The 26,633-nt window shown below is 47.3% G+C and overlaps 1 protein-coding gene across 2 annotated transcripts in view; it reads right to left on the bottom strand.

The window, feature by feature from the left end:
- Positions 1-23,959, bottom strand: part of Prkcb (protein kinase C beta) — a 342,543-nt gene extending 318,584 nt beyond the window's left edge. For both annotated transcript variants that reach the window (XM_038342586.1, XM_038342577.2), the window contains exons 1-2: positions 23,787-23,959; positions 22,770-22,801 (exon numbers count right to left, since the gene is read on the bottom strand). In XM_038342586.1, the coding sequence (XP_038198514.1) occupies positions 22,770-22,801; positions 23,787-23,959 (205 nt within the window). The remainder of the gene's footprint in view (positions 1-22,769; positions 22,802-23,786) is intronic.
- Positions 23,960-26,633: the final 2,674 nt, after the last annotated feature.

The following is a 26,633-nucleotide window of genomic DNA, read 5'->3' as shown; positions in this document are numbered from 1 at the left end:
GGTCCATGGCCAAAGCATTTTCAGGAACTAGAGAACCATTTACATATGTGCAAGACATATGTGTCATCCCAGGAAGGACCATGAATGTGCCAGCATTGAGAGTGACCCTACCCAGGAGACAGCCACTTTGGTGGCACTCCACAGAGAAAGAGTTTTCCAACATGTGGCTTCTGGGCAACAGAAGGGGACTAGACGGGGCTGTCAGAAGAGCCGGGACAAAGGTCTTTCTTCTTAGCCATGCTGTGCAGCTTATTTTAATTGCTCATAATTTGAATCTTTCGCAAACTTAATTTTTGAAAAAAAAAAAAGCAGCAAGACAACCAGTTAACTCTAGTATCAGGAATAAATTCGGTTGTGCTTACAGCCAGAGGCCCAAGGTGACTCTGGATGATTTCTCTCTCTTCCAAGAAACTGAGTGCTACACCAGGTTCACAGCTGTTCTCATGGCCTGGAGAGGTTAAGCCTTTTCCCAGGGGTGATAATTAACATTTTTAATATAGGTGATTTACAGCCACTGACATTAACTGCTGCTCTTACCTGCTCTCACTAGGGTGTGAACAGAGTGAAAGGCCTTAGGGATGGAGGAAGAGGGAACTCCAGGCAATAACCCAAGGAACCTAGGGCAGCTGGGCCAGGAAGAGGTTCTGGACTCAGAAAGGACAGGATGGAATACAGAGTTTAAAACCAACACCAGCATGACAAGCCAGTTCCTTCTTTACTCTGAGCTTAAGCCACCTTTCCAGAACCTTCCTTCAGCTCCTTCTAGCCTCAAGGACAGAATCTGTGTCCAATCGTATAGAATCAGTCCTGCCTGTGATCATAGAGAGGGGGCAACTGACCACTGACAGGCACAGGGTGAAGCAATAAACAGTCCACCCAAGAGTCCGTTCTGAGCTGGCCTGAGCAAGATGGTGCACATCTCCAGGAAGTGGAAGAGGAGAATGAGAGCTCATGGCTAGCCTGGGCTATATAGCAACCCCACCCCCACACACACAACAAAGGATATTTTAAGCCGTATACCATTTCTTACACTAATAAATTGCAGAGACACAAGTCATGAGAAGTGCCCCACCCCCACTAAGTGATGGAGGAATAACAAGAACTTGGCCTTTATGTTTTTTCTTTGTCATCTCGAAAATGACAGCTTCTGCTTGGAGTCCTTTTCCCCCCTGCTGAACTTTTCACAACCTACAAACATGGCTTTGTTCGTTATGTTGTTGTTTGCTTGTACATTTGGTGTCTGGTCTCACCTAGCGTATAAGTTCCGTGAGAACCCGGGACTTCACCTCACTTGCTCACTGCAGTGGCTCTGGTATCTGGCACACAGTAGGTGCTTTCCTAGCACGGCTCCATGTTTTATATCCTGGAAAACGAGACTAGCTCCTGAAATAGAGTAAGAAGCCTGACAGCATCCCTGGCGGGAGACGCAGCTCACTAGCAGAGATGGTATCTAGGAAAGAGGACAAGAAATGACTATCTTGGAGGCGCCACTCCTGTTCCCAGTGAGCGTTCAACCTGAAGATTTTCCCAGGATTCTTTGCTGCGTGACTCTGTGGGATGCTTAGAACTCCCGTGCCAGTGGCCCTTCAGTGGGAAAGGACTTTCACCATGAGTTTCAGCTTAGCTGTGCTGATGCTCTCTATTGGGGACCAGCTGGAACAGAAAGAAGTGCTGAAACTTCCTCTTTTATTTAAAACGGGTGGGGGTGGGGTAGGGCTGACCTCTGAACTTCCTCCTATTAACCACAACTTACTACTGGCTTTTACTTTGGTGAAAGCACTGTCAGATAAACAATAACCCTGACAGCAAGTTTCTACCCAAAATTCTTTCTAAAATGTTGTTTGCTGACTGCAACCTTTATTTAATGAAGGAGCCAGTCCAGTAGCTCTCATTGAAAAGGAGAATTTGACACTGTAAAACCACCCAGCAGAGCTTTGGGCTGATACTGCACACAGAGCTGGCACTTCCCAAATGAGATGGAGCCCAACCTGCCCTTGACTCTTAACCCTGTGTCTTCTGTCAGAGACCCTGGGCAGAGGCTCCATTGACTAGCTTTGTGGTAAGGGGAGCAAATTAAATATCTAGGCATCGGTTTCCCCAGGAAAGAGCTTGTATCTTGTATGGTCAAGCAAGATTCAGCCAGATCTAGTCTCCATGTGAGGAACGTACAAACTCCGGGAAATTTTTATTTTTTTAAGTGAAAGCAAAAAAAAAAAAAAAAAATCTGATCCTGAAGGGGATGTAGACACTTGAAAGAAGGGAGTGACAGTTTTGCAGTTTTTACCCTGAAAACAGACTGCAGTCAGCAGTTAAAGCTCCAATTTTAAAAGATAAAAATGAAACTCAAAATAACTAGGCAGAGGAGATAGCTCAGTCGGTAAAGTGTGTAGCACCTGGGCATGAGGCCCGAGTTTGATCTCTACATCTACACAAAAGCCAAAAGCCGGCCTTGAAGATGCGTATTTGTTAGCTCGGCCCTGAGGAGGCAGATCCTGGGCTCACTGTCCAACTGACTTAGTCTACGTGAAAAGTCCCAGGTCAAGCTGGGCAGTGGTGGCGCACGCCTTTAATTCCAGCACTCAGGAGACAGAGACAGGTGGATCTCTGAGTTCGAGGCCAGCCTGGTCTACAGAGCAAGTTCCAGGACAAGTTCCAAAGCTACAGAGAAACTCTGTCTTGAAAAACCAAACTAAATAAGTAAAAAGGGAAAGAGGGAAAGAAAGGAAGGAAGGAAGGAAGGAAGGAAGGAAGGAAGGAAGGAAGGAAGGAAGGGACAAAAGAAAAGAAAAGAAAAATTACGAGACCAGCAAAAGACTCTGTTTCTAAACACAAGGTAGACATCACCTGAGAAACATAACCTGAGGTTGTCCTCTGGCATCCACATGCATGTGCACTACACACACACACACACACACGTGCACACACATGAACACAAACAAATGTTTTTAATGTTCTGGAATGCAGAACAAAAAGACAGATTTCAGGTCCCCAATAGCTGCTGAAGAGTGAGAAGAGAATCCAAAAGTAACACGAAAAGAAAAACATATAAAAGTCTGTGTGCAACTTTACCCAAGAGTCTAGCGAACTCCTAACCCTTGTGTGCGTGAACCCTATGTCCAGTGAACTTCTGAACTGTGCATGCATGAGCCCTACCCAAGAGTCCAGCAAACTCTTGACCCATGCTTGCATCGAGTCCAGCAAACTCTTGACCTAGGCAAGCATGAGCCCTACCCAAGAGTCCAGCAAACTCCTGACCAGTGCATGCATGAGTCCAGTGAACTCCTGACCTCTGCATGCATGAGGCAGTCCTGAAGACCAGGATAATTCAACAAAGTTGACATCTGAGCTGATAGTTCAGAGACAAACTACTGTTTAGTGAAGCCAATGGCGTGTTAAAAAATTAAAAAAATAAAAACACTCTTCACAAAAATACAACAAAATCCAGAGTTCCAACAACGTAATATTCACAATGTCTAGTGTGCAATTACTCGACATAGGAGAAATGTTTAAGAAGAGATACTTCAACTTCAAGGGTCAGTTAATCAAACAAGAGGCAGGGAGAGAAAAAATACATTGTAGCAACCATCTGAAATTGCAGGAGAGACATTGCATTCAGCTGCAAGTAAGAAAAAGTTCATCTTGAAATGACTCAAGCCGTAAGATAATTATCTAATAAACGAAATTTTGAGAAAGTTCCCCTCTGCCTTTTCACACTTCTGCTCGGCTTGCTACCTTGTCCCTCACAACAGACAGCTGCCACAGTTCTATGCCTAATGTGGGGATGACAGGAAGTTCTTAAAACAAATCCTTGATCCCATGTTTCCCTCTTTGCTCCTCTGTGCATCATCTTCTAACAGTATGGTTCCTGTATCTCTTGCAGGCTTTGAGGGTCCAAGAAAAGAGACATCAGTGAAGCAGGAAAAAGAAGTTGGGAAGATCCTGAATTTTTGAGGACCCCATTAAGCACCTGATTACACCAGTTCTGGAAGGAACTACTTTCTGGTGCTTGAGTGTTCGTTAGTAACAGCCAAGGAATTCTTAAATAAATGGAAATTTTTAAAACACTAGAATTGAAGAACTGATAATATTTTCTATAAATAGAACACAAGCACAAAAAAAAAACATAATGAAGATGATAAATTCCCACTGGGAGTGTGGAAGTCCCTGACTCTAACTCCAACACTCAAGGGCAGGAGGATTGCAAATTCCAAGCTACCCTGAGCTACATGATAAGTTCTTATCTCAAAAAGACAACTGCAGAGAGGGAGGAGAACAGGGAGGTAGGGGATAAGAAGAGGAGAAGAAAGAGAAGGAGGAGGAGAGAGGTTGAAAATAAGTCAGCCCCAAACTCCGGCATCCCCTTACCGCCTAGAAGAGTTCTTTTTAGTTAAATACTATGTACTCTCGTGTTATTTAATGTTGCACTCCCTTCAAATCCTTGAGCACCTTCAGGAATACGGAAGGCTTAGATGGTTTTAAATGTGTCTTGTATGTTAGTTACTTTCATACCTGTATCTCTAGAGCCACATACAGAATCAGCACAAGCAAGCCAAGCTACTTGCGTTCACAGTTTCTGAGCGCTTCAGTCCATCGTGGTGGGGAGGCAAAACCGTAACTTGTACTGTAGCTCCCAGGTTGTTTCTTCCTGACTTGCTTCCAGGTGCCTCTGGACACAGATGAACTGGGCATGCCACAGCTGTCTCAGAGTTAGCACAATCAAGGTGGAAACCAGTGTTCTCCCTCAAGTTTTCCCCTCCCTTTATACCTGCTGAGAACCCTCTTCATCAAGTAACAAATCAGGCTCCTTCAACTGGCATTGCCTCGCAGGAGAGCCTCCATATGTGATCCCAACACCAACCGCTCTATATTTCTGTACAGTTGGTCCTGCCATCATTCGCACAGGAGAATAAGGAAGGCAAGGTGGGGAAATCTGCATAACACTGCAGATTCAAATTCAGTTTTATTTCTTTTTCCCTGCTTCGGGGGCGTGGGGGATCCTCAGGCAAGAATTTCTCACCTGGTCTCTCACTCTCTCTCCTTGCCCGCACCTGACTTAAAATTCAGTCCAACAAGATGGCTCAGGAGGTAAAGGTGCTTGCTGCCAAGCCTGATATCCTGAGTTCAATCCCTGGGTCCCACATCAGAGAAGGAGAAAACAGCCCCCACAAGTTCCCTTCTGACTTCCACATGCCCGTCATGGCACATACATGCGCATACACAGAAATAAACAAATAAATAAAACTAATGTGGTAAAAAAAAATGTAGAGAAAAAAGATCTCAGTCTTTAACCTTGAGGAGGGCTGAGCTCACCTTTGAACCTAGAAGTCATTCTGTCAGGGTTGCTGCTTGCTTTCTCTCTACCCATCAAAATTTCCACGAGTCAGCTTTCCCCAGGATCATCAGCCACTCCCTTTCACCCAGTATTTCTTCTGCCTTGCTTCTCCCCCTGCCTTGTCCACCATTCCCCCCCCCCCTCTCACACTGTTCCTCTTCCTCAAACCTCAGATGCCAGCTTAGGCTCCATGCCAGCCTCCCCGGGACCCTGAGAAGTGACCTGTGCCCTTTCCTCCACCCCTCCCCTCCTAGCTATCATGCTGTGCTGTAGATACCTGCTGATGGGCCTGTCTACCTGTCTGCTTGAGGGCAGAGTATGCATCCCATGCCTTGCTCCCCTGTACATCACTGGGTGGGTGAACATGCCAGAGATCACCCTGTGCTACCATAGGCAGATTTGGCAGTAGTTCTTAAACCTCTCACATCAGATCCACAGCCTGCTATGTTACCTCACACGTGCTGGCCAAAGACTCCTGCTAGCAGAGTAGGCAAGCCTGTGAGTCTGGAAACAGGGTTGCCTGGGCTGGTCACTGTTCATATACATACAGCCTTGATTAATGACGGTCCAATTTCTGGAGGGTAATTGTTCTACTTTATGTTCATACGAAAGCAATAGTGTAATCACTAAAATCATATTTTGAATTTTGAACTTTGTTGGGGTTTTTTTTTTTTTTTTGGTCCAGAATATGTAGAAATAATGCTGGGGAAACATACAGCACAGTGCACTGTTCGCTAAACTGATTAGTAATATTGACTTTCAACTCCAGAGCATTTTCAGTTCACACTGGGTTTATTGAGATGTAACGCCTTCATAAGTCAAAAAACATCTTTCCTTCTTAGCTCTGAGGTCTTGGGCAAGCCACTTAACACCTCTTGACCCCAGCTGTTTTATAGAAGCAATAATGGGCTTGCCTCCTGGAGCGCTGTGGGCCTCCAATGAGATATGGGAAGTGTCCAGTTCAGCTCAGCTCTACAGGGAAGTATTAGGTTCCACTGGAGGGCCTACTGTGTGCAATCCACTGAAGGAAGGACCTACTGTGTGCAATCCACTGAAGGGCCTACTGTGTGCAATCCACTGAAGGAAGGACCTACTGTGTGCAATCCACTGAAGGGCCTATTGTGTGTAATCCACTGTAGGGCCTATTGTGTGTAATCCACCGAAGGACCTACTGTGTGTAATCCACTCAAGGGCCTACTGTGTGCAATCCACTGAAGGAAGGGCCTACTGTGCGTAATCCACTGAAGGGCCTACTTTGTGTAATCCACTCAAGGGCCTACTGTGTGCAATCCACTGAAGGGCCTACTGTGTGCAATCCCTCTTCTTCCAAGTGATCTGGGGGCTTGCATAGCCCTCAAACTTATACCCTCCTAGCCATAAAACTTAGGCATGAAGAACTCTGTGCAGTCACAGAGATATTGAGAAATTTAAAAACATTTCTAGACCCCTTACACACACTAAGACTGAAAACTATTTAAGCAATGTCAGGAAGGGTAAATTGTAATGGAAACATTGTTCCCTCCAGAAAATTTCCACTTCAGGTCAAACGTTGCCTGTTTGCTTCACAGTGACTGCCTCAGCCTGCCTATGCCGGTTCTTCCTCACCCAGCCAGAGCTATCTTACACCCTTTCGCTTTGGTGACTGGCAACTCAGACTCTAATTCAAAGAAACTTGAATTCAGTCTGGGCTCCACAGTAATTTAAGAAATCCTCATCTTCTCTAAGCCAATGCCCTCATCTGTGAATGGGAATATTACTGGCAGGTCTTAGAGGAAAAGCAAACACTCAAAGGGATAAAATTTATGAAATGGTCAGCTCAGCCCATTGAAAGGACCCAAACTTTAGGAGCTTCCCCATTATTGTCACCATCACCACCACCACCATCATGTCTATGATCATAACATCATCACCATCAACACATCATCACCGCCATCACCAACACCAACATCATGTCTATGATCATAACCATCATCACCATCAACACCATCATCACCGCCATCACCACCACCACCATTATGTCTATGATCATTACCATCATCATAACCATCATCACCATCAACACCATCATCACCATCATCACCGCCATCACCACCACCACCATCATGTCTATGATCATAACCATCATCACCATCAACACATCATCACCGCCATCACCACCACCACCACCATGTCTATGATCATAACCATCATCACCATCACACCATCACCACCACCACCATCATTTCTATGATCATAACCATCATCACCATCACCACCATCATCACCGCCATCATCAGCATCATCACCATTATCATTATCACCATCATTGTTGTCATCATCAGTTCCAGAGTGCTACCTTCCTCTTACACAATCCTGAACCTGAGTCTATATTTGGATCATAGATGTGCATAAGCTTGGGAAATCTCTCAAGTCTTTGTGCTTCCATCTTCCCAGCATGTACTAAGAACAGCAGCAGCGGCTGCTGCATGGGCTGTTGTACTGATTAAATGAGTTAATATATGTAAAACACTCAGAACAGTGCCAGACACATAGTGAGCACTCAGTAAATGTCAGCTTGAGTCAGCAGCAATAGGAATCTTACTTGAAGATGTCCAGGAAATGGAAAATTCCTTTGGCTTATCTGCCCAACAAATTGAGGCACTTCTAGGGACTGCAAATTCTCTCTCTGGGTCTCTCTCTCTCTCTCTTCCTCTCTCATTCTTTCCTCTCTTCATCTTCTCTTCCCTCTCTTCCTCTCTCTTTCTCTCTCTCTCTCTCTCTCTCTCGCTCTCTCTCTCTCGCTCGCTCGCTCTCTCTCTCTCTCTCTCCTCATCAACCCTCCCAACTCTGATTCAATTTTTTTCTTGGACTTGACTTTTTGCCCCATCTGCAGCACTCTGGCCCCCTATGGCCCTTGGGCTCCAAATCAGAAAAAGCCAGAAGGGAAAGAGAATGAGGCCAGCTGTCATTTGGGCTGCCACCTACCCAGGTACAGCAGAGACTATAAACACACACTGAATTCCAGCTCTTGGAAGTCCCGGCTGGAGGCAATCCTCTGCAGAATTCCACCACAGGGATCTGACCCACCTTGATGCTGGCACCACGCCTCCCCACTGCTTCATGCACCCTCACGCACCTTCTCCTCCCTCCCTCGGTGAAGGCTCTGCTTATAAAACACTCTTTTCTCAGCCCATATTATCCCGCATAAGCAGTTCCTTCTCTCTGCAGTCTCGGGCCACCTCTTGACACAGCAATCTGACACTTCACCCCAGTGACAGGGCAGGCCGGGCAGTTCTAACAAAACCACTCGTTCCATATGTAAAGATGTCATATACTATACTTAACATTCTATTCGGAAAAAAATAACTTTGTCTGTGGTATGTCAATGCTTAAGGAAGGTAACCAAAATAATCTTGGGACACTGTGTTAGAGTGAGAAAGAAACTTCTAATTATGAAGAATTGAAAACAATGCATTTACATCCCTAAAAAAATAAATTAAGCCTCCACAGTCCATGGGCCAACTTCCTGAGCCTCCAAGGCTTCTTCTCTATGCTCTTCACAGTGACTCTCAAACCCTGGTGTCTATCCCCACGGTCAGAAACACCATTTACATTTGACCTAGTTCACCCACCCCAGCATATGAAGACACAGAATAAAAGATTCATGAAACCGTGCCTACTCTTCCTGGGGCTGGTGCATTCTGGTATTTTCTATTCTAATTTTTCATAGTGTACATGGCTCACTAAATTGATTTCATGGCTCTCCAGTGAGTGATAAACCACAGATGTAAAAATCAAATGTAGAAGAGGGGCTGGGGAGACAGCTCAGTCAGTAAAAATGCTTGTTATGCAAGCGTGAGGCCCGAGTTCAAGCTTCTGCGCCCATATGAAAAAGCAGAGTGTGGTGGTGTGTTCTTGCAATCCCATTGCTAGGGAAACAGAGACGCTGGGATGGATCCCTAAGGGTCACTGGCCAAGCAGCCCACCCTAATCAGTGAACCCCAGGCTAGAGAGAAACCCTGTATCAAAAAAACAAAGTGGACTGGGATGGAGGAGGTTGTCCTCTGGCCTCCACCTATACAGTACCCACAATCTCTGGGGATGTGCTTTCTGGCTTGCTTGCTTGCGTGCTTGCTTGCTTGCTTGCTTGCTTGCTTGCTTGCTTGCTTGCTTGCTTGCGACAGAATCCCCACTACACAGTCAAAACTGGCATCAAACGTTTGATCTTACCTCCTCAGCTTCTCAAAGCCTGATGTTTTGTACATGTGCCCCCACAATTGGTAAATTTATCTTTTGTGCACGTGTGTGGTGCTGGCAATCAAACACAGGATCGTTTGTATTCTAAGCAAGTAATCTGCCTCTCAGCTGTATTCTCAGTCGCCCCTGCCCAACACACACACACTCTGTTTTAGCTCTGACCAAACATTCTAATTCAGTCATGGAACCAGCTTTGTCCTCTACTGCAACGACTACACCATCTCCCTTTCCTGCTCCCCCAGTGCCTTATGGGTGCCAATCTCAAGACTTATGTATCCAGTAAAACCACCCTCATGCAATCGTCATCAATGATACCAGCCAGGGAGCGTGGGAGGAGAGCCGAGACTGGTGCCCGTTAGGACATTGTCACAAGGACATTTTGAGACCATCTCTGCCCTTTTTCGTGCTAATACATAATGAGTAGTCACATGTTCTCTATGATCCCCATCTCACCTAACCCAATGGTATCTTGGAAAAGAAGACTAAGCCATTATCTTCATTTCACAGACTAAAGAAACTAAAGATTAAGTAAAGTACCCAAGGCTCTGCATGTGATCAGTGAGGAAGCTGAGGTCTGAACCCATGCTCAGTGTATCACGAGACCATGTCCACTTCCCTTCAAGGTTCTACAGTCCCACCGGGTATTATGCTAATTCCTTAGTATGTCTATCTCCTTCTTGGATCTCTCCATCCTCAAGAGCAGAGGCATTGTGCTCCTTTCTCTAACTCTTGCACTCTTGATGCAGTGCCAAGTACTTGGGGGTAATTGACCCTAGAACCCAGTGGTAATGGTGGTAGTGTTCAATGTTCTACCCTTGGCTTCTCCCCTGTAAGGACCATCATTCCAAGGAATGAGCAGCAAGCACTTACACTATGGCCTGCTATAGGCTCTAGTTTCATTTCCGGAAACCAAGTCCTAAACTGGAACATGTTTTAGAGACACATTAAAATAGGTGTGCTAGATTCCAAAGACGTTCCAACTTATTCACGGCTTCCCCCCCATCAAAAGGAAGAATCTATTCTCTCTTCTATTTCTTCCTTTATTTCTAAAGTGAGCTTACACTTCCCTTCTGCTAACAGAAGCCCCACAGCCACTTTGAAGTGTAGCCTCCACTCATGTGTGGGAAATGTGTCCACCACGGTGTGCTTAAGTTAAGACTCCCATATCCCAAACATCCCAGCTGAGGTCCAAGTACATGGGTAAGACTGGTCAGGAACACACAGACCACCCAGCTGAGCCCAGCTCAAATTGATGACCCTAGGAAGTAGTGTTCAATCGCAATAATGAATCATTGATTTGGGAGGCTGGGAGGATGCTTGCATACAAAGAACAATGAACAATAGGAAAGAACCTACAGGTATTCTTGGCCAACAACGAGCTAGACCATAGCATTTAGGATGGCCACAAGCAAGAATGCCAGGTGATAAGGACTAGAGAGATAGATAGTTCAGCAGTTAAGAGCATGCAGTACTCTCGCAGATGGACCGGCTCTAACACCAGCTCCAAGTGATCAGACGCCCTCTTCTGGCCTCCATGGACCCCTGCATGCACATGCACATACACATATACACACAATTAAAAATACAATAAATCTCATTTTTGAGACCCAGTTTATTGAGAGAAGCAGAAATTCTAACAAAAACCAGATTGTCGTAGCAACTAAAACCAAGAACGCTACTTTCCCTCACTCTTAATAAACAGACAGACTCCAACTTCCCCACAAAGTACACCAGAAAAGGTAAGAGGTGCACAGTTTCACATCATGGCTTTCCTGGTCAAGAGAGAGAGAAAACTGAATGTGCAGTCCCAAAGGAAAGCAAAGGGAGCCATGGCTTTGGAGGCTGAGGAGGGGTTGGCTGAGTCCACCAAGACCTGGTTCCTTTTATTCCCAATGACAGAGCTGGTCACTCTGCTCCACCCAGCCTCCTCTTGTCCTCACTCCCTGCACCCACTGTGGCCCTGTGCCTGAGTTCTGACCCACAGAGAGTAAGCAGAAGTGACAGATGTCCCTCCAGACCAGAATGGTTGTGAAATGAATGTGCTTTCTCACACACACTCTGCCCAACCCACTGGTCCAAGGAGAGAGGACTCAAGGGTGCCCTACATGAAGACTGCCTGGCTGGGATCACCTGCATGAGGGAGGGGTCTCTGATGTAAATGAGATGCAAATGACCTGTTAAACCTCAGAGACTTTGGGGCTTATCTACTACAGTAGCTTTAAAGAGATTCCCACTAATACCTTAACTAATGGAGAGTTTTACATTTTTAAGTTCTAAATATAGTTAGTGAACTCCAGTTTTCCAAGCATTAACAGAACTAAATTACTGGGTGGGAAAAATTGTCAGAATGCCCTGGCTTCCTTATTATAGTTTGCAGCCGATAGGCAACATTGAAACAGGAAGCAGATGTCACCCCTAAGAAGGCAAACAGCACCCTCCTTCAATGGTGATACCAGAAGGTGCCTGTCTCCCATACAGATGTCACTTCTGTATGCAAAGCTGAAAAGCCCCAGCTAACATTTCTCAGGGCCAGCCTCGATAGCTTAGAAGGTTGTGTTTTTGGTCAAGTGTCATTGGTATGTGCCTGAGGCAGGAGGATTGCAAACATGAGGTTTGTCTGGGCTAGTAAGACCCTGTTTGCAAAAACTAAAACAACGACTTCCAGGGTAAAATGACTAATTGGAAGCTGTCTCTCCAGGTGATGCGGTAAATGAGGAGTCAGGATCACAAGGGGTCTTCTGTATCTCAAAGAGAGAGAGGTTGGAAGAGCCCTGGACACCATTCACACAAGAGGAGAGACGGCACTGGAAAGCACAGACAGACAAAAGGTGAGCCTTGCACAGGAGTAAGAAGCAGGGTCTTGGGTGCCTCTCCCCAGCAGTGGGGGAGAATCAAAGATTTTGTACAAAAGGTAAGTCAGATGGCCCTGGTCAAAAGAGACCAACAGTCTCACCCAAAGACAAACCTCCAGCTCTCACGTGTCTCAAACCCAAGCTAGCAGTTTCTGTATGACAGTGACCGCTCTGGTGTGGCAGGTCAGCAACAGAGATGAGACACATTTTTTTCCACTCCTTATGTGTGCCTTTGTCAAAGGGCTGTTATCAGATGCCATATTAAAAGGGATTCTCTTGCTTAAAATTGAGCTATTGGAGAGGGAGGACTGAAAACAAGGAGCAATCAAAAGGCAGAGAACCTGGGTTTAATCTGCCACTGACTGGGAATGGAGACAGTCGGCGGAGACAGCCCTGGAGAGAAGAAAGTCAGGCTTCAGCCTGGGCTACTTAGTGAGACTCTGTCTGAAAAAAAAACACAGACAGACAGACAGACAGACAGACAGACAGACATGGGGCGGGGGCAGTTGGAGAATTGCCAGTACAAAGGGTTTTCAACATAGGACAACATAAATATCATAACTAACCAAGCAAAGTTTTACAGATTTCCACTTCCAGCTCACACATGCTCTTTGCTGAGTATCTTCAACCCTCAAGAGGCCAAAAGAGTTTATTTGAAAGGTAAAAGAACCTACACTGAAAAGGAGAAATCCCAGTTCTCAGGAGGTGGAGGTTAAAGGGTTAGGAATTCAGACACAGCCTTGATTACATACATAGTGAGCTGATGGCTGCTTTATACCACATGAAATCCTGGCACAAAGCACCAAGAGAAAAATGAGAAAGAAAAAGTAAAACCAAATCAGAAATCTGTTTGACATTGAAACGCCATCTATACATTTTTTACATACATTGCAGATGGGCAACCACAGGTGTCAAATTAACTTTCTGAGATTTTCCCACCAACTAAAGCATCCGTAGGCAGGAACGGGGCTCTCGGAAAACCCTGACGCTCACTCCAGCTCACATCACCCCTCTCGTCCCTGCTAAGCTGCGCTCTCAACTCCATCAGCAACTGCAGGACAGAATCAGCAATCCCACCGGCTCCATCACCTTCCTGATAGAGGGGATTCATCCCGCCTCCCCAGCAAGACTATAAGCCAGAAAGGACGAGGATAGGGCCCAAGCAAGAACAGAAATACCTGCCATGTATGAACTGCTTTCACACCAACCAAGAATACCCAAGGAACATTGGACTTGAGCCCTGGAAACCAGATCCTGTTACTACTTCCCTTTACCCATGAGGAAACAGAAGCACCAAGAGGCTAAGTCAAGGTTCATAGTATAGAGACGGAGATTGAACCCAAAGTCCCTCACCTCTTTGGGGGTGGACAGATGCACACATACATGCAGGTGTATGTGTCACATGCACATGGAAGCCAAAGGAGGCTGCCCAGTGTCCTGTTCAATCGCTTTCCACCTTATTCCTTTGTGACAGGGTCTCTCATTGAACCTGGAGCTCGGCTGGCAGCCATCAAGCCTCAGAGATCCCCTGTTTCTTCTCTGTCCAACCCCAAGGTTCCAAGCATTCAAACTCACTCAGTTTCTCACATGCGCACAGCAAGCCCTCCTAACCACAGACCCACCTTCCCAACCCGGAGCTAAAACCTTCTGTGCCGCCCAAGCAGAGACTTGTCACCACTGCACCACGTGTGCTCCATCAGCGTGTGCTGTAGGATGAGTGACAGCATGGGGGAGGGGGGGAGTGGGAGGATTCCTTTCAGAGGAAGAATCATTTCTGTGGTCCTCTGCGCCTAAGGACGCAATGAGGAGAGGCATCCCTATTGTTAGAACCACAAAAATAACCTAGTAACCACCCCTCAAAAATAGAACAGTCAACAATATGGTGGACATGAAGTTCCAAATGTCTCTTCAGGATTCAAAAAAAATAGCAGTGGCCCCTCTCCGCTAAGCTGACACGCCCCTACTGCCCCTCAGTAGCCATGTCAGCCGCCCAGCGGGGCAACCTCCTGCTCTGCAAGCCTGGAATTTCAGGATCTGAGTCATGACTCTGATTGTTTCAAAATGTATCTCACGCTGGTCTTAAGCATTTGGCCACTTCACTCCCCCACACACCCCACGTTAAGGCAACGACAGCAAGCACTTCCTAGTTGCCAGGTTGCCTGTATCACGTGACTATGTGACCTTCATCTCCCACTAACTCCGTCCTCACACACTCTTCTTCCTGTTCCCTGCAGGTGCCCTGTTTCCTCTCCTCCACAGCTCCACAAGTACTCTCTTCCGTCCCCGCCCCCTTGTCACTCTGGGAACTCCTACTCTTCTGCTAAGACTAATCTCAAATGTCACCTCATCTATGGAATCTTCTCTACCTCTCCCCCAAGGAATAGCAACACCACACAGTGTTCTTACACCCTTTGCAGAGCACTTCTGGTTACATATCAGAACCAACTGGTCACATGATATACGTCCTTCACAAGAATCATCTAGGGTAAGAACCATGTCTTCATTCTCTTCAAAGTCTCTACTGAAAGTTACCAGTGTTCCGTGTGCTTATTCTACACTTCTACTGCAAGGCAAATTCCATGAAGGTAGAGACTATGCTTCCTTCTTTACGCTATCTAAAGGGCCAAGACCAGCCCCTGATACACGGTGGGCTATCAGCACACACTTATTAAAGGAATGGGCAGATGGACAGTGGATGTATTGACCTATGACTGAGCAGACAACTGGATGAGTATTTTTTTCTTAGGATTGTATTTTACCTGCCCCCAGGAAACAGCGATGGAGAGACAGAATCAGGATTTTAAGTGAACCAGGCATGGTGGCACGTGCCTGTCGTCCCATCACTCGGGAGACAGAAGGCTGAGACATCTGGAACACAAGCTTCTTTCCAACAAGGACACTTTCAGGAAAAACACTGAGGCGCCCCTTGCCTGGTCACAAGGAGGTGCAGCCAGTACTAAATCAAACCCAGGGGCAGAACAGGACTGACTCAGTACTGGGCAATAATGGGAAACAAATGAATCATCAAACAAACAAAGTGTTCTACAGGTACAAACTGAAAAACCCTAGGCACCCATCAAGAAAGCTTGATGGTTCTTTACTGGGTGCACGGATCTTTGTTAGGCATGGCAGACATGTTAGTACCAAAGCAAACCTTCTCCCAGATGAAATCAGAAAGCTGGGAAGAGAGTTGACAAAGACTCTGTCTCCATATGTGCTTCAAGGTTGTTAGCTGGACCTTAAGAAAGAACTTCCAAATGAGGAAGAGATTGTAAGGCAGAAGACTGGTATCATACAGCACTTGGGGCAACACAAGCAATGCCAAGTCCCTGAAACTGGATCTCAGCTGACAAACTTCCACGATGCCCTGTTCTTTCTTTTTATTTGTGTTCCCCTCTACCAGCTCCAAGTTGCTCTACACCCCTGAAATCGTCTGATTTTTCTGCTTTAGAGCAGTTAGCCCGTATCACAACCCCTAGACAAAAAGGAAGTCAGCTCATTATCTGAGTTACTATGAGGATCTGGAGCTTACTGGCTGTCACACTGAGACTCCTCCATCTTGAGGTCTCTTGTCCCAGCACTCTCCTGATAGCCGTGGTACAAACAGAAAGCCAGGGGCTCATTCAAGGGTGTCACTGCCATCACGCCTCTTGCATATCTTCGCACATATCACGATGCAGGTTTTTAGCTGTAGATTCTTGATACCTCAGTATGGAAAGGGAGAATTTGGGCTTTTTGATTCTTAGGCCGTAGGACCCCAATCAACTCCATGTCAAACGTTACATAGGTTAGTCTCTAATGAAACAATCTTTTTTGTTTGTTTGTTTTTTTTGTTTTTTTGTTTTTCGAGACAGGGTTTCTCTGCGGCTTTGGAGCCTGTCCTGGATCTAGCTCTTGTAGACCAGGCTGGTCTCGAACTCACAGAGATCCGCCTGCCTCTGCCTCCCGAGTGCTGGGATTAAAGGCGTGCGCCACCACCACCCGGCTCATGAAACAATCTTGAAGCATCTGGGAGATTTCCACCAAAGTGACATTAAATCTTGGTAAAAGTCATTTGTAGTAAGTCATATCTCCCCTTCCTACACTACACTACTACATCAGGAACCTTCACAGTAACATTCACTGTTGGGTTCTGGCGCCAAAAATCATTCAGTACACATAGAACTTAACCACTGAACACTTTTTAAAGGGATGAGTGGATGGATAGAAGGATCAATGGTGGAAGTGCGGATGTATGCATGAATACTCATATGAATGGCTATGTGGGGAAGTAGCAATGGATGCAGGTGATTAGAAGACAAATTTCTTACAGGATTACCAAGCAAATAGCACACTTCCAAATGTCATATGTAAACACTGCAGATGGTGTGGTCTCTATAAAAAAGATGCAATATTCAGTCTACAGAGTACCACACAACTTCAACTAGAGAGGTTGGATGAATAAAGTCCGTGATTTCATATGACAAGGAATCTGGCAAGTGACAAGGGTCCCAGCATTGGAAGGCATCAGCCCAGGAAGGTGAACTTTCTCGCTAATCCTCCTGCCTACCAAGAACAAACTGGTCTGCAGAATCTAAAGACCAGGTGTGAATTTGAAATCTGACTCTCTCTGTGGCTGAAAAGTCATGTAATCTTAAAATTATGACAAATCTATTTTTTGTTTGTTTGTTTTTGTTTTTTGAGACAAGATTTCTCTTTGTAGCCCTGGCTTTCCTGGAACTCACTCTGTAGACCAGGCTAGCCTCAAACTCACAGAAATCTACCTGCCTCTCCCTCCCAAGTGCTGGAATTAAAGGTATGCACCACCACCTGGCATAGGACTCTATTTTTCTATGCATGTACACATGTGGAGTGGGGTGGGAAAGAGACAGAAAGAGAAGTAAGAAGAGGCAGAGAAAGGAAACTGACTCCAGCATCAACATGGATGTGCATCATTTTCTTTTTGAGGTTACTTTTTATTCACATGCATCTTTATTTACATGGATGGGACGGGGCCTGTGCGTGTGAATACAGGTGCCTACAGAGACTGGAAACTTCCCCTGCAGCTGCAGCTTCAGTGGTTGTGAGTCACGGGATGTGTGTGATGGGAACTGAACTTAGGTCCTCTGCAGGAGCAGTGCACTTTGTGAACCGATAAGCCACCTCTCCAGCCCTGTATAAATTACCCTTAAGTGTTCAGTGATCTTCTGGCCAGTCACCAACTCTTAGTTTTTTCATTGGCTCGGACATCCTATCTATGTGCTTCATCTGCCCTGAGCAGAGCCCAGAGGATCACTAGTACCAGAAATAATATGCTTGTGAATTAGTTTAGAAGAATCTGTATGTCATACCAACCAGATTTCCATAAGTCATATTTTCCATATTTACTCTGGAAGGTGTTCCACTATACGGTAACAAAGCTCCAGGCTCCCCTGGAGGGTTCGGCTGCGCGAAATGAATTTTCTGTTGCTTCTCCGACAGATCAGCCCTCTGTTCTCAACCCACAGCTGACCCACTTACCAGATTTTTATTTTGATAGGGACATTGAGCCTGAAATCCTACTTCAGGTGCAAAAAGATCCAAACCATCAAACACAAAATTGCAAAGCCTTTTTCTGCATGAAAACCTGCCAGAGCATTGTCAGAATCAGTTATCATGAGTCTCTGCGACCTGTTCTGAGGATGATTGTGGGGCGGTGTGCAACAACCCAGGCCACATCTACCTGCCTTGCTGATTCTCAGTTTACAGAGAAAGTTCAACCCAAACTGCTCAGTGTAACGATAGAAGTACACAGAGAAAGCTGTGCCCAAAATAAAATTAACTTTTGACTAATAGTTTCTTTTATTCTTTTGGTTTTCTAGGTTGAGGGTGGAACCCAAGGCCTTGCACATACTAACAAGCATTTTTCTGCTGAGCCACATCCCAGTCTCAATTCATATTATTGGTGGTGGTTATTGTTTTAAGTGCAGATTCTGATCTGTATATGTCAACTATACACAACATTAAACTTGTACTCTATAAAGTTTCTATTAGGGGAAAATAACAGTGGCAGAGTTTATGTGATAGAGTTTGTTTTCTTCCTTCTTTTTTGTAATAATTCAACCAAGAGGCTAAAAATGTGTGTTTTCGAATTTGCCCGGGGAAGGGAAAAAGACATTATAATCATCTATTCTAGTTCTTTATAGTCAGAATATTCATGCCATGGGGTTTTTCTAGAGAGTCCAAGGCAAGTTCAGATCTTTCTCATGAGGGAAGCCATGCCCACTGCGTCCATACGCTGAAGCGTAATACTTTGATGTTACTGAAAGCCCTCAGAGAAGCAGACCCATCTGAGCGTGTGAAACAGGCACAGTCATTTCAAGCGTTCCCGAGTCAGCTCGGCCCCACTTCGACACATTTTCCCACCAAATCAAGCAATGGTGATCACCTTTCTTAGAGCTGTTTACATCCACTGTGGATACCTCTCTCTATCACCTTGCTTTGTGCCCCAACCTACACTGCTGCTATTGTTTACCAAGAGAGCAAGGCTATGGTCCAAGGATGGGCTTCCCAAGGTCACACAGTGAGCAGGTCAGAGACTGGAGCCTGATTCTGTCTGATTCTAATCCCCATGCTATAAAATCTAGATCTGAACATTTTAATGCTTCTTTATTTTTACTGAAGGGACTTCATAGAAAAAAAAAGTTGAATTCCATCCCATGGTTTGTGTCTTTTGTTTTGTTTTGGGGGTTTGTGCCAATTACGATTTAAGCACAAATGCAGGTTCTGGGTTTCTTTCCAGAACGCCTTAGAGAAAGGAAGGCCTGATATTAGAAATGGGTCACAGTTCTAACCCAAAAGGTATGCAATTTCACAAAAGGGATCTTCAGCCCCAGTCCTCTGTCACCAGAGGTGTTATCAAAGCAAGAGGTGGGAGATGTGGAGACTTATATGGCAGTTAAAACCTAGAGCCTTGGGCTGGAGATATAGCTCAGTGGTTAAGAGCACTAACTGCTCTTCCAGAGGACCCTGGTTCAATTCCCAGCACCCACATGGCAGCTCACAACTGTCTGAAGATCCAGTTGCAGGGGATCTGACACATTCACACCAATGCACATAGAATAAAGTTAAATAAAACCACAAAAATTAAAAAAAAAAACCTAGAGCCTTGTCCCTTTGCTGTACAAAAGCAAGAAATCTATTTTTAAGAAAGCTTCCTGGGTCTATAAAAATCCATAATTCACCATGGTTTCTGGATGTTCTGACCTGCACCCCCAATTTCCATGACAGCGCACTGTAGCATGGGGGCAGTGGTGAGAGTTTCTCGGTTTGGGGACCCTCCCACACCCCCCTACTCCTTAGTAATGAGGCTCTAGCCAATCTCTGCTTTCACATTTGAGATGGAAGCATCCCTCCCCCAGCCCCTGGCTGGGAATGTGCTACCTGAGCTAAACACTACTGCCCTTGCAACAAGGTGTGGGCACGGCATCAGGCTCTAGCCAACAGACTATATATAACAGTCTCTCCAGGCCACTTCCCTAAGGGTCACTGAGCATGTGTCTTTCGCCTTACTTCATCCTTTTCCTGCTTCCTGCTGACTGAAAAGAGGCCTGAAGACTGGAGAATCCAGCATCTTCTTGAATCGTGAGACAACTATTGTTCCCCAGGATGGTAGCACAGAAGGCTGAAGGACCAGGACTCTGGACTGTTGACTTAGGTAAAAGAAAAAACCCTGTGCGTTTTCTACTAAAATGCTGGTCCTATTTTAAGTAAATTCACTGTAAGGAAAAGTACCAGGCACAGGGCACTGAAAATAATCAGATAAAAGGAGCTCGCCTATGATTCCAGAATTAGTCCCAAGCAATGCTGTGTACCAGGGATAAACTCCCTCCCCTCCTTCTGGGATGTACCTCATTCTTAAGCAGCTCAGTTCAGGGCCCATCAATCTGCCCCACCCCCTCTTCTTCCTCCTACCCACTTCAACTCAAATGGAATAGACTGTCAAAGCAATAGCAAAGAGGACCAGATGTTCAGAGATCTAAGAGGTGGAAAAATAAAAAGAGAAGTGATTTCTTTAAAATACCTATCTCCCACCCTTCCTTTAGTCCCCGGGAGCCCAGGGAGTCAGCGCGCTGGCACATGCTCCCACCGGCCCCTGAAAGTCTAATCCCTGAAGTTAGTCAGACTTCTTGAAAACTTTAATTCTGATTTCCCCCCATCCTTCCCCCCCCCAGAAACTTCCTAGGCCTTGGATAAAAGGATCTCCTGTTCCATATGTGCCATCCCCCGCACATTCCAAAGCTGACTTTCCCAGCCATCAATAACAGCAGAGCAGGTGGCACAGGAGAGCCACAAAAGCAATGCTTTAAAAAAAAAAAAATCACCCCTGACCACAGCAAGAGACAAAACAGAATCCAATTCATGGATGTGAAAGGCAACCTAATAGAGATTGTACAGTTCCTACACCAAGTGGCCATCAGCATTTTGTTTGAGAAGAGGAGGCCAAGTTCCAGAAGACAATCCCAGCTATGCTACTGGCTTAACTTGTTGCCACCAGCAGAGAGAGACTTGGGAAGTCCTTGTGTGTGAGCATAAAACTGAGACTCCAAGTCTTAGCCAAGGAGGTTGGAAGGGCGTAGAGGGTTCCCACATCTCATTCCAGAGCTCAAATAAGAACCTGCAGCTTAGGGCAGCAGGGAACATACACTCTATAGATCAACATTCCGTGCAAATCAGAGCCACCTCTGCTTGCTGGGGTCTTTTTATTTTCGCCTGCAGAGCAACCTTGCCAGTCAACGCTCATGCTGCATAGGCACTAAGATGCACTTCAGGCTGTTCCACACCTACATGCTTCTCCAGATTTAAGGCCAGTTTACAGGGTGGTGGATGTCAGTCGGCCCCTGAACACACATGCAATCCTAGCACTTGGAAGGCTAAAACAGGAGGACAGAAGAAGATCCTGATCAAGGCCAGTCTGGGCACAAAGTGAGACTAAGAGAAGAGAGGGAAAGGGGGGAGGACCAGGGAGACAGAAGGGGAGGGGAAAGATAGGAGGAGCAAGAAGAAGAGAGGAGAGGAGGAGAGGGGAGGGAAGGGGAGGGGAGGGGAGGGGAGGAGAGGAGAGGAGAGGAGAGGAGAGGAGAGGAGAGGAGAGGAGAGGAGAGGAGAGGAGAGGAGAGGAGAGGAGAGGAGAGGAATAAAGAACCTCCTGACTACACTCAACCTTACCTGGCCTAAAGGGGAAAGAGGGAACAAACCAGCAAATTCAAGTGGCGCAGGGTATCAGAAGCAGGCCAGTGTTGGATGGACAGACACAGTGGTAAATGTGTTCCCTGTCTTGCTAAAGGGATGCCCTCAGGTCCAAATGATTTTTCCAGCATGAAAGTATAGTCAGTGTTCAAGTTGAAGTTGTATGTGCTCACACATACATGTGTCCATGCATGAGAGAGAGAGAGAGAGAGAGAGAGAGAGAGAGAGAGAGAGAGAGAGAGAGATCTTGCAGTTCTAGGATGCTAACACCAAATTCACAGACTACTTACGGTATTCTAAGAGTTAAAAAAAAAGACTCAAGCAAGTCATCTTTGGAGATCCAATTTAAAACCCATCTTTTCCCCTCCCCCATTTCGGATGATGTACTCCAGAGCATCTCTGGCACAAAGCTCCCATTCTCCAGAGCTACATTGCCCAGCCCACAAGACGTCTTATAGACGGGAGCCCTAAAGATAGGAGAGGCCACCAGGTCTCTGATATTTGATAGGGCAGCCCTTAGTTGGAATCTCTCATTCCAGATGCAAGGACCCAGGCAACTAGTCTCTTGGAGTCCTTCCTTTGCATTCTCAGAAGTTAAAAAGGGCAACCTCAGGCAGGATCGAGAGGCACCCTATCTGGAACCACCCCTTTCAGAGCGGGAGGAGGCCCAGGGGAAAACCACAGTTGCTTTTTCTAGGGGATGCGACATCTGCAGAGGAGGCAGCCACCTGCTGAGACCTCTGCAAAGCAGGGGAAAGAGGCTGAACCTCCTGGGAGGCGAGGAAGGGCAATGAGCAAGAAAGGGCTGGGATTAGGAAGAGGTTCCCTCCACTCACAAGAGTCCTTCAAGACATTTGCTTACTTAAACAGGGCTGGCAATTCTTGGAGAATGCTCCGAAGGCAGAGGGATGGATGCACTTTTGACATTTAGGGCCTTCCAGCTCCTCTGGCCTTTCCTGGAAGGTGCATCATTGGCCCAAACACACACCCCTTAAAAGGACCCTTTGGTGGTGAAGGATTCCTAGCCTGGGAGGTCACTCTGACAGGCACGATTACTTCACTCTGCCTAACTCAGCCACGTCTGTGAAGTCTGTTTTATCCTCACTTCCCACCATCAGCATCCACAGAACCACAGAGCCTACCTTGACACTGGAATCCCTGCTTCCCGAAGCCCCTGTAAAGCACAAGGAGGAATATCAGTCTGAGGGGTCTAGTTACCAGCTAGTTTCACACAGTAGCCCCCTCCCTTCCCACTGTCCTTCTACCCCAGATGCAACCTTGCTACAGGCCGGTTCCCAAGAATCTTCCGCCTTGGATGGGATTGTGGGGGTACATTATGGGGGTTGGCAGTAACCCCCATCTCACATCTCCCCTGCAGTTCAGACGAGACCGCGACCACCAGGTGGCGGGATGAGAGGGTGCATTTCCGTCCGGGTGGGGGCGGAAGGCGGGCTGGATATCTGCCCAAGGAGGTGCCGGGAGAACCCTCAGGAAAAGAGAAAAGGAGGACGAGAGGGACTCCACAGCGGCGGTGTCCCCTGAGAGACTAGGAGAAAGAAAAGGTCGCCCCAGTCCTCGAGAGGCAGGGGAAATAAAGGGGCCCTGCAGCGACGTGAGGGCGAGAACTGAGAAATAAAATGTGGGGGGCCTCAGGACTCTGGGGGCTCAGTAAGTGATAACCCATGGGACTACTCTGGGGGACATTGAGAGGGAAAGGATGCTCCACGCCCCGGGGAACTAAAGGACACCCTAGGGAACTGCCCCGGAAAGGAGGGGTGAGGGTGAGAGCGCCTCAAGCCCGGAAGAAGGCAGAAAGATCGGGAACCCCAGGCGAGAAAGACACCCGCGGAGCTGCCCTGCCGAGGAGGGACAGCCACCCTGCGCCCCGAGCCAGGTGTCGAAAAGGCGCCTGCGGCGCTGTCCCCGGGCGCTCAGGCGACAGAGTGCAAGAGGGCAGGAAGCTCTTGGTGGCTGGCTAGCCGTCTGGGACCAGAGGAGCCGGCATCTGCGAGACTGGACCATCCCAGAGACGGGGCAGAAGGGTCCAGCGGGATGAGAATGGGCACACGGTCCCTCCCCCGGGGGCGGCAAGAGGGGTACCCACGCGTGTCGCTACCCTCTGGGGCCCCGGGCAAGTGGCCCGCGCGGCGCGCTCTCACCAGATGAAGTCGGTGCAGTGGCTGCAGAAGGTGGGCTGCTTGAAGAAGCGGGCGGTGAATTTGTGGTTCTTCACCTCGTGCACGTTCTTCTGCCGGAGGGCGCCTTTGCGGGCGAAGCGCACGGTGCTCTCCTCGCCCTCGCTCGGCGGCGGCCCCGCAGCCGGGTCAGCCATCTTGCGCGCGCGGGGACCGGGGGAGCCCCGAGAGGTGGCGGCCCCGGGGCGGCGGGACCGCGGGGCTGCGGGCCGGGAGAGGCGCGGGACTAGGCGGCCGCTGCTGCCGCCCGGGGACCGCGGGGCCGCGCTGCCCCTTCGCGCCGGCTCTAGCGGCGGCCGCGCGCGCGGAGCAGGGCTGTCACTCGCCCAGCTGCTGCCGCTGGTCCAGCTGTGCTTGGCACCGCTGGCCCCAGCTGCGGGGGAGGGAGGCGGAGCCACAGGGTAACCCCGCCTTCCTCATTTGCATCGGACCCAGGCCCCGCCCAGAACCGCCAGTCGCTTTACATATTGGCATCACCACACACACACACACACACACACACACACACACACACACACACCCCGCAGTCCTCCGGCCTTCCAATCAAGTGTTCTTAGCTGCAGCGCTGCAGCGCGGGGACCGCAGACTGAGCTGGACAGACGCGAACCGCACCCTGGCACCCTATCATTGTCCCCAAGTGCATTAAGATGAGCACCTCCCGTGTCCCAGCAAGGACCGAATACCGAAGGGTCTGAGGGGCTCGGGGAGATGGGGGTGGAACAGGCTGGACGCAGCCAGTTTCACCCTGGCCTCTGCAGAGATTGGTACCCAACACCCTCCATCCATCCCATTGGTCATTCTTCATGCGTCTCCTGGAGGGATGGGCTTTTGCTGTCACTCATCCGGAAAGGCCTGTGGCCACACACACACACACACACACACACACACACACACACACGTTCTGCAGAGGTAAGGGAGGAGCACGCTTTATATTATATATCTAACTCCACAAGGAAGACTTGTCTCTGCTTGCTCGAACCCTTAGAAGAGAATTCTCTCCACAAAGGAACTCAGTTTCCCCAGCTGTAAAATGAGGAGGGGAGGTAAATTTAACACATGAGTGTGTCCCTAAATGTCATTCACTTAGGTGCCAGCTTCACAAATTTATATTTGTGCAGTATCTTAAAACAAAAGGCCTATATGGTTGGATGTACCTAAATTTATGTCGTTAAAATCTCCCAGGTGCTGTCTTCAAGTTGAGACTGAAGCCTTCCTTTATTTGTTAGGAGAGGAATTCCAAAGTGTTCAGGACACATCAGTATCCAACGCCACACTCTTCTTGATGCAATCTGGAGGATGGGAAAGTAGCCGATGATGATGACACTGGGTATTATATAAGGTACTGCACCTAGATCCCCATCCCCACCCCCACCCCATCATGCTCTACACCCTGCGAACGAGGGATGGCATCAGACTCAGACAGTGAACTCTACCACGTGACCCAGACAGTGTCAATGAGACCTTTGTATCACCTGGTGTCAAGTTTAGCATCTGACACCTCCTACAAGCCCAATGAGCACTGACTAAGTAACAGAGTAAATGAAAGTTACCTGTACCATAACCAGCAAGTGAAGAGAGAGAGAGAGAGAGAGAGAGAGAGAGAGAGAGAGAGAGAGAGAGAGAGAGAGAGAGAGGGAGAGGGAGAGGCAAAACATTAAGTGCAGGGTGAGTGTCATCATGTGCACGGTTGTAGATTAGATAAAATCTCCTATGGACAAGCATAATGAGATGGGAGTGATTAAGGGATACACACACTGTCCTGGAATGGTGGTTGGGCTGTCTCAACTACAAAGCACACTGGTGACAAAAGCGTGGACCTCCGTAGTGGTAGAGCTTACATATTGCTCTAACAATTCTGCCTGGAAGCTACCGAGGTGGGGTATTAAGTATCTAACCACAGCATGGTGAGCCATGCCTATAATAATACAGTGTCCTTCTCCTACATAGTAATTCAAAGGTAACAAGGGAGGAAAAATAGCACTCACTTTTAAGGTTGACATGTTTGGGAAACTGGATGTGCCTATCTATTCTTAGTCTTTTGAAAGGCTCCAGCACCTCCCAGGGAGGCTTGGGAAAACATCCCAGGAGACATTGCTGCTGGAGGAGATTTCCTTTGAATGATAGACTGGAGGCTCACAGCCCACATCCTGTCTTTTGAACCAAGCGCCCCGAATGACTTTGGTCTGTAACAACAAACTACCTCATGATGTCTCGGCCTGGAGTCGCAAGAGCTGCTGTCCTAAAAGTCATTCCATTCCTGGAAGAACTATGTGAAGGGAGGCTGGGGAATAAGGGTGCCATTAGACCCAGATCCAGATAACTATAGGTCGGAGGTCAAACCATGGCCTTTGAATACCTTTTTTTTTTTTTTTTTTGGCCTCTAAGTTCTCTTGAGGGGGGAGAAGACATCATTAAATAGAGCTTGCCTCCCTGAGTTCAACCATTCATTTGTTCATTCATTCAAGAAGAATCGACTGCACACTTGCACATGCTAATCCAGACGCTAAAATAAGCCAGATAAAGGGCTCTACCTTCATTGAGCTAATAGACTAACTAATAGATGTGAGTGATGAACAATAGTCTATCCGGAAATAAATCTCTACCAAGTGGTGCTGTTTTAAAAAAAATCAAAGCATTATAAAGAACAAATAAGCTGGGCAATGGTGGTGCACGCCTTTAATCCCAGCACTCAAGAGGCAGAGGCAGGCAGATCTCTGTGTTTGAGGCCAGCCTCGTCTACAGAATGAGTTTCAGGGCAGCTAGGGCTGTTATACAAAGAAATACTGTCTCAAAAAACGAACAAAAAAAGGA

This window comes from Arvicola amphibius, chromosome 1 (genome assembly GCF_903992535.2).
Source record: "Arvicola amphibius chromosome 1, mArvAmp1.2, whole genome shotgun sequence".
Classification (NCBI taxonomy): Eukaryota; Metazoa; Chordata; class Mammalia; order Rodentia; family Cricetidae; genus Arvicola; species Arvicola amphibius.
The sequence above is the reverse complement of the archived record's forward strand: the minus strand, read 5'-3'. Positions and strand labels throughout refer to the sequence as shown.